Source organism: Gekko japonicus, unplaced genomic scaffold (genome assembly GCF_001447785.1).
Source record: "Gekko japonicus isolate JY-2015 unplaced genomic scaffold, Gekko_japonicus_V1.1 scaffold291, whole genome shotgun sequence".
Classification (NCBI taxonomy): domain Eukaryota; kingdom Metazoa; phylum Chordata; class Lepidosauria; order Squamata; family Gekkonidae; genus Gekko; species Gekko japonicus.
The window spans coordinates 176,379-189,905 of record NW_015175978.1 but is presented as its reverse complement, the minus strand read 5'-3'; the positions used below and the strand labels follow the sequence as shown (position 1 = coordinate 189,905).

Sequence of the window (13,527 nt, the reverse complement as noted above, 5' to 3'; positions counted from 1 at the left end):
GTGGACTTCCTGATGGCACCTGGGATATAGCCCCTGTCTGACAAAGAGCGTTGGACTGGATGGGCCATTGGCATGATCCGGTATTCTTGGTGCTTGGAGGGGCAGCAGTGGGAGGGCTTCTGGAGTTCTGGCCCCAGTGGTGGACCTCCTGATGACACCTGGGTTTTGGCCACTGTGTGACACAGAGTGTTGGACTGGAGGGGCCATTGGCCTGATCCAACATTGGCTTCTCTTACGTTCTTATGCCTGGGGCAGTGATAATCTGTCTTCTTGGTGCTTGGGGGGCCACAGTGGGAGGGCTTCTGGAGTTCTGGACCCACTGGTGGACCTCCTAGTGGCACCTGGGTTTTGGCCCCTGTGTGACACAGAGTGTTGGACTAGATGAGCCATTGGCCTGATCCAACATTGGCTTCTCTTATGTTTTTATGCCTGGGGCAGTGATAATCTGTCTTCTTGGTGCTTGGGGGGCCACAGTGGGAGGGCTTCTGGAGTTCTGGACCCACTGGTGGACCTCCTAGTGGCACCTGGGTTTTGGCCCCTGTGTGACACAGAACGTTGGACTGGATGGGCCATTGGCCTGATCCAACATGGCTTCTCTTATGTTCTTATGCCTGGGGCAGTAATAATCTGTCTTCTTGGTGGTTGGGGGGCCACAGTGGGAGGGCTTCTGGAGTTCTGGACCCACTGGTGGACCTCCTAGTGGCACCTGGGTTTTGGCCCCTGTGTGACACAGAACGTTGGACTGGATGGGCCATTGGCCTGATCCAACATGGCTTCTCTTATGTTCTTATGCCTGGGGCAGTAATAATCTGTCTTCTTGGTGGTTGGGGGGCCACAGTGGGAGGGCTTCTGGAGTTCTGGACCCACTGGTGGACCTCCTAGTGGCACCTGGGTTTTGGCCCCTGTGTGACACAGAGCGTTGGACTGGATAGGCCATTGGCCTGATCCAACATGGCTTCTCTTACGTACTTGTACCTGGGGCAGTGATAATCTGTCTTTTTGGTGCTTGGGGGGCCACAGTGGGAGGGCTTCTGGAGTTCTGGACCTACTGGTGGACCTCCTAGTGGCACCTGGGTTTTGGCCCCTGTGTGACACAGAGCGTTGGACTGGATAGGCCATTGGCCTGATCCAACATGGCTTCTCTTACGTACTTGTACCTGGGGCAGTGATAATCTGTCTTCTTGGTGCTTGGGGGGCCACAGTGGGAGGGCTTCTGGAGTTCTGGACCTACTGGTGGACCTCCTAGTGGCACCTGGGTTTTTGCCCCTGTGTGACACAGAGCGTTGGACTGGATAGGCCATTGGCCTGATCCAACATGACTTCTCTTATGTTCTCCTCTTCCTCCCCAAATCTCCAGGAATTTCCCAAGCTGGATTTGGCAACCCTAGCTTCCCTTGGCTGTATCAATCCAGACCTGTTTTGAGCACCAAGAGGTGCAGTGCGTCGTCCCGCAGGTAGGAGGCAGCAGCGATTTCATGGGTGGGGATTCTCAAGATGAGCTCCTCGTTGTCCCGCCAGGTAAGGAGCAAGCAGCGCGCCGAAAGGCTGAGGATGCTGTCCTGCTCTGGGGTGGTCTTCAGCGGAAGCTCCTTCAGTTGCTGCAGGAGAGGCGGAGGAAAGGTGTTGGAGTTTCAAGTTGCTTACACTTCAGTCATTACAGAGTTAAGTGTTGTTTGTTAGGAAACAGGATGTTACGTCACATAATGTATTCTACAGCGGGAAAGTTTGTGGGAGTTGCTTAGCCTAATGAAGTGACCTTTGTATTGGTCAACTAACAACTTGCTTGTGGAAATGCTTTGATCTAGCATTCATGTATTCACAAGGTTTATGGCTCTTTGTGTGAAGCAGACAGGAAGCTCCCCTCTAGAAGCCAACACAGATAGAAAGATGTAGCTGTTAGCATTTAGTACTGAAAGTAACTGCAAGTATGTAACCTTTTGTTTTATTTCTTTTATCCAAAGTACCGTACCCATGCTTTATTTTGTTTTGTAGTCAAGATATTTTTTCTTTTACTAATGTGGCTCTTGTGTTTGCAAAACGACCATCGATCTTGAATCTCAGAATCCCAACAAAAGGCGTTAAGACTGGAGTCATATTCCTAGTCCCTGGAATGGGACTCAGAATGGAACAACCAGCCGTGTGGCCATCTCGTCTCCTCCCGCTGTGCCATGCACCTGAACAGATGAAGCTGCCTGATACTGAATCAGAACCTCAGTCCATCAAGGTCAGCATTGCCTACTCTGACTGGCAGCGGCTCTCCGGGGTCTCAGGCTGAGGTCTTTGACATCTCCTACCTGATCGTTTTAACTGGAGATGCCGGGGATTGAACCTGGAGCCCTCTGCGTCCCAAGCAGATGCTCTGCCAATGAACCACAGCCCCTCCCCTCAGCCCTGGGCAAGTCACCCTTCCCAATCCAGGAGACACAGAGAGGGCACCGTAGAAAGACCCAGGCAAGTCCCGGGCATCTCTAGTGAGTGAGTCAAGCCGCACAAGACAGGGGAAAAGCAGTAGAGCACCACCCCAGTCCAATGCTCCCGCTAAGCTGGGGAGACTTGTGAGCAAAAGTTCTCCTTGGTGAACTCCTGGCATTAAAGTGGTGAGCAAACAATTTGGCTACTGCAGAAATGAGTTTGCTCTGGAGCCGTCTGTCCTGAGCGGAGACAAATATCTGTGAGCTGGAGGCTGGAAAACTACGAGCTAGCTCACACCAGCTCATCTTAGAGGGAACACTGCCCCAGACCTCAGTTCCCAGTTTTGGTGTTGTACCTCCAGTTCTCTTTTCTGACCCTGGGCCCCCACGAATCCGAGAACCACCAGTGCGGGCCCTCCCATGTTCATGTTGTTTGTTAGTTGATAAAAAGGGGAGTGCCCTTCTGACCTAGTGTTGCCAACCTCCAGGTGGGGGCTGGAGATCTCCTGGGATGACAACTGCTCTCCAGATGAAAGATCAGTTCCCATGGAGAAAATGGCTGCTTTGGAAGGTGGACTCTATGGCACTATAGTCCACTGGGGTCCTTCGTCTTCCCAAACTTCTTCCTCCCCGGCGCCACCCCAAATCTCCAGGTATTTCCCAAGAGGGAGTTGGCAACTCTACCCATCACCTTTGAGTTCCAGGGCAGTTGGCTTACGGATTCCGGGAGACTGAACAGGAACCCTATTTCCCCATCATTCATGGTTATTAATGAAGCTATCCTCCTTAGATACTTCACATCAAACGACAGCATCCATTTCTGATGTTATTAGGCTAGGTCCGCGGGACTCTAATCTGGGAGAACCGGGTTTGATTCCCCACTCCACCACATGCAGCTGCTAGTGTGACCTGGGGTCAGTCACAAGTTCTCTCAAGAGCAGTTCTCAAAAGAACTCAGCCCCACCTATCTCAGAAGGGTGTCTGTTGTGGGCAGGGGAAGGGGGAAAAGATTGTAAGCCGCTGTGAATAGTGAAGGGCAGGGTATAAATCCAATCTCTTCTTCTCTTCTCCTGTGTGGGACAGGATGCTGGACTAGATGGACTATTGGTCTGATCCAGCAGGGCTCTTCTGTTGGAACCAGTGTTCCCTCTAAGCTGAGTTAGTGTGAGCTAGCTCACAGTTTTTTAGCCTCCGGCTCACAGATTTTTGCCTTGGCTCAGGAAGGAGGGCTCCAGAACACACTAATTTATGCAGTAGCCAAATCACCTGCTCACAACTTTAATGCCAGTAGCTCACAAAGTAGAATTTTTGCTCACAGGACTCTACAGCTTAGAGGGAACATAGGTTTATTTATTTATTTATTTTTCGTACTTATACCCCGCCCTCCCCCGAGGGCTCAGGGCGGCTTACAGAGGCAAGAACACTTGCCATGGTAAAACAATCATATACATAAAAATTTAAAACATATACTACATATTAAAATCTTAAGTTAAACCAGTGTTCCCTCTAAGCTGAGCTAGTGTGAGCCAGCTCACCGTTTTTTAGCCTCTGGCTCACACTTTTTTGCCTCAGCTCAGGAAGGAGGGCTCCAGAGCAAACTAATTTATGCAGCAGCCAAATCGCTCGCTCACAACTTTAGTGTCGGCAGCTCACAAAGTAGAATTTTTGCTCACAAGACCCCACAGCTTAGAGGGAGCGTTGGTTGGAACCCCTATTCTGTAGTACATATGTGGGAGGGAAGGTACGGCCCGATTTCGTCAGTTCTCAGAAGCGAAGCAGGATCAGTCCTGGTTAGTCCTTGGATGGGAGACCACCGAGGAAGACTCTGCAGAGGAAGGCAACGGCTTAACCACCTCTGCACCTCACTTGCCTTGAGAGCCCCTAGCTGGGGTTGCCATAAGTTGGTTGTGACTTGACAGCCCTCTTGCATGTACAGTATATACCCAGATCCTTTAACATTAACTTCGCACCCATTCATAACCCCTAACGCTGGTCCCAACCCTCTTTCTGGCGCAACATGTTCCGAGCACATGACTATTTGAACAGGACCAAACAAACTCCTGCCAACCTAGCAGTTCGAAAGCAAGACATTGCAAGTAGATAAATAGGGACCACTTCGGTGGGAAGGTCGCAGCGTTCCGTGCGCCTTGGCGTCTAGTCATGCCGGCCACATGACCACGGAAACATCTTCGGACAGCGCTGGCTCTTCGGCTTGGAAACGGAGACGAGCGCCGCAACCCTGGAGTTGGATTCGAGTGGCTTTCGAGCAAGGGGAACCTTGACCTTTTACCTTTTAAACTACACTGAAGTGCATCGTAGGATTACCCTGGCAGTATCCAGGAGCTGCAGCAGTTCTTCACGGCTGGAGGGATTCAAGGAAGCCGTCACCCAGGTCAGGTGGCCTAAAAACTGGAGAGGAAGAGAAAGCAGAAGGAGTCACCAGGGAGAGAAGATTAAGATGGTAGAGAGCAGGGGTCGTTTCGTAGAAAAAGAGCTAGGGGAACTCATTAGCATAACTCATTAGCATATGCCACACCCCCTGACATCACCGGAAGTGTGTCATAAGGCCACACCCCCTGACATCACCGCCGCCAGCCTTGCAGCTCCACTGCCAAGCCCCATGAGGGGCCCGGCGGTGGACCTGCAAGGCCGGCGGGAGTGCGAGGAAGCCCCGCGAAGGCCCTCCCTGGCCCCAGGCAGGCAGGGATGGGGAGAGGCAGGGAGGAAGCAACTTACCCTCCCTCTTCTCCTGCCTCCTCCTGGCTGAATGAGGGCCGGAAGCAGGGGGCGGCCGGAAGCAGGGGGCGGGGCTTCGTCATGTGCCCCGCCCCCCGTACCTCACCTGGGGGAACTGCGATCCCCCGCGATCCCCCCCCGAAATGACCTCTGGTAAAGAGGGGGGTGGGAATCTCTAAAGCAGGATTTTTCTTTTAAAAAAGTAACCTTATTCTGCTGGAAACCATCGACCAGATTCTCTAGTTCTAATCATCCAAACACGCAAGCGCGGACAGAAAGATCTTTGTGTGTATTACAGCAAATTTAAAGCTACTTTGATGTGCACTGATGGAAGTCTACAATTCATACACAAAAGGCAGACCACCTCTCCTGCTACAAGAACATGAGAAGCCATGTTGGATCAAGCCCAGTGGCCCATCCAGTCCGACACTCTGTGTCACACAGGGGCCAAAACCCACATGCCATCAGGAGGTCCAGCAATGCGGCCAGAACTCCAGAAGCCCTCCCACTGTTGCTCCCCCCTAAGCACCAAGAAAACACTTGCCCCAGACCGAGAGTTCCATCTATACCTGTGGCTGGGACAGGCAGCGGGTGCTCAGTTTGGTGTTCTGGTTAAGTGCGCGGACTCTAATCTGGGAGAACCGGGTTGGATTCCCCACTCCTCCACTTGCACCTGGCTGGATGGCTTTGGGCAAGCCATAGCTCTGATAACAGCTGTCCTTGAAAAAGAGCAGTTTCTGTCAAGAGCTCTCTGAGCCCCACCTACCTCACAGGGTGTCTGTTGTGGGGAGGGGAAGGGAAAGGAGTTTGTAAGCCGCTCTGAGACACCTTCGGGTAGTGAAGGGCAGGGTATAAATCCAATCTCTTCTTCTTCTTCTTTGTGGCTCATAGCCACTCATGTCTATTTATTTATTTATTTATCTATTTATTTATTTAATTTATATCCCGCCCTGCCCGCCGAAGCAGGCTGTTGAAACTATCCTTCTAGCTGCCACCACTTCCTGTGACAGTGAATTCCATCTGTTAATGACTCTTTGGGTGAAGAAGGATTTCCTTTTATCTGTTCTAAGCCTACGGCTCATTAATTTCATTGAGTGCCCGCCAGTTCTTGTACTGTGAGAAAGGGAGAAGATTAGTTCTTTCTCAACCTGCTCTATCCTGTGCATGATTTTGTAAACCTCTGTCACGTCACCCCTCAGTTGCCATTTCCCCAAGCTAAAGAGCCCTAACCCCTTACACCTTTCTTCATCGGGAAGGTGTTCCATTCCCTTAATGATTTCAGTTGCCCTTTTCTGCACCTTTCCCAAGGCTATAATATCTTTTTTTGAGGTGCGGTGACCTGAAGTGTACACAGTACTCCAAATGAGGCTGCACCATGGATGTATATAGGGGCATACTCCATCATCACAGGTTCATGAATCTAAGCAAAGCCCACAGGTCATTTCCTGCAGGAGCGCACAGGAGCGGAGCTCCGGCAGTAAAGAGCCCAGGGGATGGGCACATGCAACAAGCCCCGCCCCCTGCTCCCAGCAGCCCTCAGTCAGAGCAAGAAGCAGCCAGGTAAGTTGCAGAGTCCCCCCCCCCCGCCGGCCCAAAACAGTCCAGTGGCACCTTTAAGGCCAGGTTTTATTCAGGTACAAGCTCTCCCTCCTCTGCGAGGACAGATCTGCACTCCCCCCCCCAGTAGCTAGCAATCCAAAACAGTCCAGTGGAGCCTGAGCGGTGGGTGTTGCCTTCTGACACGCTTCCGGTGATGTCAGGGGGTGTGGCACATGCAAATGAGTTATGCTAATGAGTTATGCTAATGAGCTCCGTCGCCTCTTTTTCTACAAAATGACCCCTGGCAAAGCCTTCTCAGGGCGCCACCTGGCAAACGGGTGCCTGTACATGTTTGTTCTCTGCTGTGGTTCCCACCTTGAGAAATGGCCTGACTCGGAAGGTCACAAAGGCTCCCGTGCTATGTGCAAAACGTCAGTCTTCAGGAGGCCATTTTTATAAGGGAATCAGACTTGCAGTAAATGTAAGTCTAGGAGGGAGCTTTGGTAAGAGGAACAGGACTGCAGTCTATCGCAAGATTTATTGTCTGTATCATCTCACCTCTGCCGCACTGTCTTCGACCTTTGCAATCCATTTGGCATTGCGTATAGCAGGGGGCCCCAGCCTTTGAGAGTCTGCACTATCTTTGGCATTCTCACACAGTGCAGCAAGCACAGCCACAAAATGGCTGCTGCAGGAGGCAGGGGGTAAAGGTAAAGGTTCCCTTGCTCGAAAGCCTGTCGAATCCAACTCTAGGGGGCGGTGCTCTGTAATGCAATTCAGACACCATTTTGTTTGCCTGTTTGGGTTACTTGACCAAACTTTAGTCAAAGAGGATTCTGGGTCTGTGCTAGGCCTGGAATGTGCTATCAAAGTATGTTGGTGTAAATCTTGAAGGCGTCTCTTCGTCTCCTTGCGCCTAGAAGTCTCCTTAGAGACAAGGGACACACAGATAAGGGGAGAGTTATGTCCTTCACTCCCTAGCTCTCCCAGCTGCGAATACTTAGCAGTGCTGGCCTTGGAGGCCATTAATTAATTAGCAACATTCCCAAGTGATTGCACCTGTGTTGGGAGGGGAATCGGGTTATCTGTTGAATTTTAAGTTTCGATTCCCCAGAGCTCATAAACAAGTATTATGGGATATCTTGGTTACCTTGGATACTGGCAAGAGTGACATCACATTGCCCGGTCATGAATGGTTAACAGGCCTGAATCATTCATGCCCCCTTTTTCTATAAGAACCCTAGGTCTTGGTAACCAGGCAGGATTCTTTGGGGTCTCGGCCAAGCAGGCTAAGACTCCGAGCAACCCTCCATTATGCCTTGATACTTGGACTTACCACCTCGGTGGGGAGATGCAGTTTGGACTTATACTCTGTGTCTCAGGACTCTTTGCATCTCTGAACCTATTATGGGTAAAACCTGCTTGTATGCTGCTTGTAAGTATTAGCTATGCTGGAAATGCTTAGATTTTGTTATTTTGTTCCTTCACTACCTAAGTCTCGTGTTTTATAACTTTACACAATTTATTTAAATAAAGAAACTTATATTTTTACCTTGTCTGGGTGATTCAGCCTCAAGAGCTTCAAAGCCTAAATCTTGTGTCTCAGACTGCTAGGTCTTTCTACTACCAATTGTGTTTCTTGTTCAAGCCCTGTGGTGCAGACTGCAGAGCTTGTTCTTTGAATGGTGTTCCTGTGTTAAGCCTGGAGACTTCGGTTACTTTGCTCCAGTCTAGTTGGGAACCCTAAAAGTAACCTTGTGTTGGTTGTTCCTTGTACCCCAGGCTGAGGCCCTGGAGAGGACCCCGGTCAGGACATGCTCATCTCAGTTTCCAAGCCGAAGAGCCAGCGCTGTCCGAAGACGTTTCTGTGGTCATGTGGCCGGCATGACTAAACACCAAGGCGCACGGAACGCTGTTCCCTTCCCACCGAAGCGGTCCCTATTTATCTACTTGCAGTTTCTTGCTTTCGAACTGCTAGGTTGGCAGGAGCTGGGCCCAGAGATGGGTGCTCACTCCGTCACGCGGCCCTCGGGTCTCGAACTGCTGAACGACCGACCTTCCAACCTGCAGTTCAGCGTCTTAACCCCTCGAGCCACCGCAGAGCCAGCCACAAAATGGCCGGCACGAGCCACCCAGTGAAGGTCCTTGCACTGTGACGGCCGCTGCTGCCAAAGCAACGTTTCAAAAAGTCTGCACAGCCAATCAAATCTCGAATGGCCGATCAGAAGCCTCGCTGGGCTAAAGCCCCACCCGCTTTCTAAAAATATTTGGCGGGTACCAAGAAAACTGTCGGTGGATGTCATGGCACCCCTGGCCACCGTGTTCGGGACCCCTGGGTTATACTATGTCATGCCTTAGGCAGTGTTTGCATCGTTTCCTTACTTCTGCAATCCAAGTCCAACGGCATCGTCGCCGGGTGTCTCGTGCTGTCTGAATGAACTCTATATTTTGCAGGGCTTTTTTTTGCGGAAAAAGCCCAGCAGGACCTCATTAGCATAATAGGCCACACCCAACAGCAGAAACCTATTAGCATATTAGGCCACACCCCTGACAGCACAACTCATTGGCATATTAGGCCACACCCCCATGTTACCAGAAGGGTGCTCATCCAGCCACACCCACCTTTCCCTTCTTATTCTGTTTACCTTGTTAGTTGTCAAAACCTTTTTTGTAGCAGGAACTCCTTTGCATGTTAGGCCACACACCCCTAATGTAGCCAGTCCTAATGAGTTCCTGCTGTTGGGTGTGGCCTATTATGCTAATGAGTTCCTGCTGGGTGTGGCCAACTTGGAAGCCAGCCGGAACTTCTGTGCGTTCCTGCCCAAAAACAGCCCTGATATTTTGTAATCTGCCTTGATTGCTCGGTGAGAAAGGCACCTTGGAGGTCCTTGTGAGGGCAGGAAGGTGGGATATCGACTTTGGAAAATAATACATAAAGTAAATTTAAAAAATAATAAACCTGAAGTTTAGGCTTAAAAACACGAGTAACAACAGTTTAGTGCTTAGATGATACTTCTGGAGTATTCAAATCAAAACACTTTATCTAAACATAGCCCGCACAACTGCCCAGCAAGTACAGCCTACTATACAGAGAGTGATTAAAATGTGGAGGAGGAGGAGGGAAAAGAAGAAGCAGAAGATGAAGAAGACAAAGAAGAAGATGAAGACGATGAAGAAGAAGAATTGGTTTTATACCCTGATCTTCAAGTGAAGGCCTTGGACTCTCTGCCCTGTTGTTGGCCATTCAGAGGAACTGGTTGGCCAGTATGTGGAGAGGATGCTGGACTGGATGGACCACTGGCCTGACCCAGCAGGGCTCTTCTGATGCTCTTATGGAGGACTCGGCCTCTCTGCCCTGTGGTTGACCCTCCAGAGGAACTGTTTGGCCCCTGTGTGAGGCAGGATGCTGGACTAGAGGGACCCTCACTGGCCTGACCCAGCAGGGCTCTTCTTAGGTTCTTATGAAGGCCTCGGCCTCTATGCCCTGTTGTTGGCCATCAAGAGGAACTGGTTGGCCACTGTGTGTCACAGGATGCTGGACTGGATGGACCACTGGGCTGATCCAGCAGGGCTCTTCTTATGAAGGCCTCGGCCTCTCTGCCCTGTTGTTGGCCCGCCAGAGGAACTGGTTGGCCCCTGTGTGAGACAGGATGCTGGACTAGATGGTTCTCACCACCCTGAACAATTTCATGTCATCCGCAAATTTAGCTACTTCACTGCTTACTCCCAACTCCAAATCATTAATGAACAAGTTAAAAAGCATCGGACCAAGTACTGATCCCTGCGGTACCCCACTGCTTACCACCCTTCACCACTTACTCACTCTAAAAACTGACAAAGAGAAAATTGCCCATTTATACTCACTCTAAAGCTGACAAAGAGAAATTTTTATCTCCCCAAATACTAGATCTGGAGGGCATCCGATGAAGCTAATAGGTGATTAAAATGTGGAACTGGCTGCCAGAGGATGTAGTGATGGCCACAGGAATAAAATGGCTTTAAAAGGAAATTAGATAGATTCGTATAAAGTAACCCTATCAGTGGCTACTAGCTATGGGGACTGAGGGGAACCTCCACATTCAGAAGCAGTAATCCTCTGGATCTCAGAGCCAAAAAGTAACATCAGCGGACGGCCTCGGCCTCTATGCCCTGTTATTGGGCATCCAGAGGAACTGGTTGGCCACTGTATGAGACAGGATGCTGGACTAGAGGAACCACTGGTCTGATCCAGCAGGGCTCTTCTGATGTTCTTACAAAGGCCTCAGCCTCCCTGCCCTGTAATGTTGGCCCTCCTGAGGAACTGGTTGGCCACTGTGTGAGGCAGGATGGTGGACTAGATGGACCCTCACTGGTCTGATCCAGCAGGGCTCTTCTGATGTTCTTATGAAGGCCTCGGCCTCTCTGCCCTGTTGTTGGCCCTCCAGAGGAACTGGTTGGCCACTGTGTGAGGCAGGATGCTGGACTAGATGGACCCTCACTGGTCTGACCCAGCAGGGCTTTTCTGATGTTCTTATGAAGGCCTCAGCCTCCATGCCCTGTTGCTGGCCCTCCAGAGGAACTGGGTGGCCACTGTGTGAGATGGGATGCTGGACTAGATGGACCCTCACTGGTCTGACCCAGCAGAAGGCTCTTCTGTGGTTCTTACCCCCTCCTGCAAATGGCAAGAGTCGAGTTCATTGCAGAGCTGTTCCACGCCGGGTCCCAGAAACAGCCACTCTTTATCCCTTTGCCCGCCTTACCTTCACCTCCTTTTCCACGTAGTCATGTAGGAGGATGTGGGGGTCGATGAGATAGTCCGGGGGGTACAGCGGGACAGAGTGCAGAGGGCGCCGACAGATGGGGTTCTTGAAGGCCTGCTTCCGAGCCGCCTTGGGGAAAACCAGCCTTTTGATGGGAGACACAAACCCCTAAAAAGGGGGGAGAAACAGGAGAAGGAGGTGGGTCAGTTTAGAAAAGAGACAACTAAGCGGGGGTGGGGGGGCGATGATACAGGTTCATAAAATCACACACGGGACAGAGAAAGGGGACAGGGGGAGCCTTTTCTCCCTCTCCCAAAATGCTGGAACTGGAGGGCATCCAACGAAGCTGACGGGCAGTAGGTTCAGGGCGGAGAAAAAGAAATTGTTAAGTCGCGAACTTAACAAAGAGTCGGAGAGTGATTCAGCAAGAATGTGGCTTTTATTCTTCAGCTTCGTTACTTCTCCAACACGGTACAACAATCGCCAGCCAGAACCCATCGAAGTTCATACACTGGCTGCTCTGTATTTAAACATTCCCGGCTAATGTAGCCACACCCACTGAACAAATAACAACCTATCAGGTTGAAGGGATAATGGCCAATCACAAGCGATCCCACTCTGCGAGGTGATTGGATGACACGTCCTGGGCTAGTGCTCCTATTGGTTACATTAGGATCCTAGCCCAGGCTGAAGCTTAACATGAGATGGCAATGAGCTGGTTCACAAACATAGGCATTCAATGTTAGCTATTGAATACACTACAGAAATACTTCTTCACGCAACCAGCGACTAAAATGTGGAATTCGCAGCCAGAGGGTGTAGTGATGGCCACAGGCATAGATGGCCTTAAAAGGGGATTAGACAGATTCGTGGAGGAGAGGTCTGTCAGTGGCTGCTAGCCATGGTGACTGAAGGGAACCTCCATGTTCGGAAGCAGTCACCTCTGAATCTAAGTGCCAGGAGCCAACATCAGGGGAAGGCCTTGGTTTTCTATGCTGTGTTGGTGGCCCTCCACAGGAGCTGGTTGGTGTCAGACTCGGGCATTTGACCCACTGTACCTGTTGTATTTCCAACCCAGTGCAGTCACACCTGTCCTGTTTCAGTATAATCATGCTCTGTGTATCCCATTCACTCCCTGCTCCCAACCATTTGTTAGTTTGGTGTAGTGGTTAAGTGTGCGGACTCTAATCTGGGAGAACCGGGTTTGATTCCCCACTCCTCCACTTGCACCTGGCTGGATGACCTTGGGCAAGCCATAGTTCTGATAAGAGCCGTTCTTGAAAAAGAGCAGTTTCTGTCAGAGCTCTCTCAGCCCCGCCTACCTCACAGGCAATGTTCCCTCTAAGCTGTGGAGTCTTGTGAGCAAAACTTCTTCTTTGTGAGCTACTGGCATTAAAGTTGTGAGTGAGTGATTTGGCCACTGCATAAATTAGCTTGCTCTGGAGCCATCCTCCCTGAGCTAAAACAAAAATCTGTGATCTGGAGGCTAAAAATCTGTGAGCTAGCTCACACTAACTCAGCTTAGAGGGAACACTGCTCACAGGGTGTCTGTTGTGGGGAGGGGAAGGGAAAGGAGTTTGTAAGCCGCTCTGAGACACCTTTGGGTAGTGAAGGGCGGGGTATAAATCCAATCTCCTCCTCCTCCTCCTCCTTGATTCCAGGCATACTAAAAAGACAAAACTCCAAGACTGCTGCCTGGTTTTAAAGCATGCAAACACCACACTCAAACACACCCCACTCCCAAGGACAGGCTGTTTACATTACACTACTTTTCAACTGGTCAACTCCAGGATCCTGGTCAGCTATTGTTCTGGAGGAACAAGCTCAACCAGTTCCAGGTATTGCTTCAGGCTCAATACATAACTGCCCCAAACTAGCCAGGAGAAAAACGGCCCGTCCTTTGAATACAGACTCCGTTGGGTAGTGAAGGGCGGGGTATAAATCCAATCTCCTCCTCCTCCTCCTCTTGTTGTTGTTGTTGTTATTTCTGCATCTTTATCACTTGCCCTCACCTGCCATTGCATTCCTGGGGGTGGGGGAGTGAATGTCTGTAGAGTTTAGGGAGGCTAGCTTCGGTCATTCTTCCATGGCGCCTCAAAGAC

At 50.7% G+C, this 13,527-nt stretch overlaps 1 protein-coding gene across 1 annotated transcript in view; it reads right to left on the bottom strand.

The window, feature by feature from the left end:
- Window positions 1–13,527, bottom strand: part of CCM2L (cerebral cavernous malformation 2-like) — a 38,545-nt gene that overhangs the window by 15,353 nt on the left and 9,665 nt on the right. The window contains exons 2-4 of the mRNA XM_015426167.1: window positions 11,426–11,593; window positions 4,737–4,820; window positions 1,415–1,598 (exon numbers count right to left, since the gene is read on the bottom strand). Coding sequence (XP_015281653.1) covers window positions 1,415–1,598; window positions 4,737–4,820; window positions 11,426–11,593 — 436 coding nt within the window. The remainder of the gene's footprint in view (window positions 1–1,414; window positions 1,599–4,736; window positions 4,821–11,425; window positions 11,594–13,527) is intronic.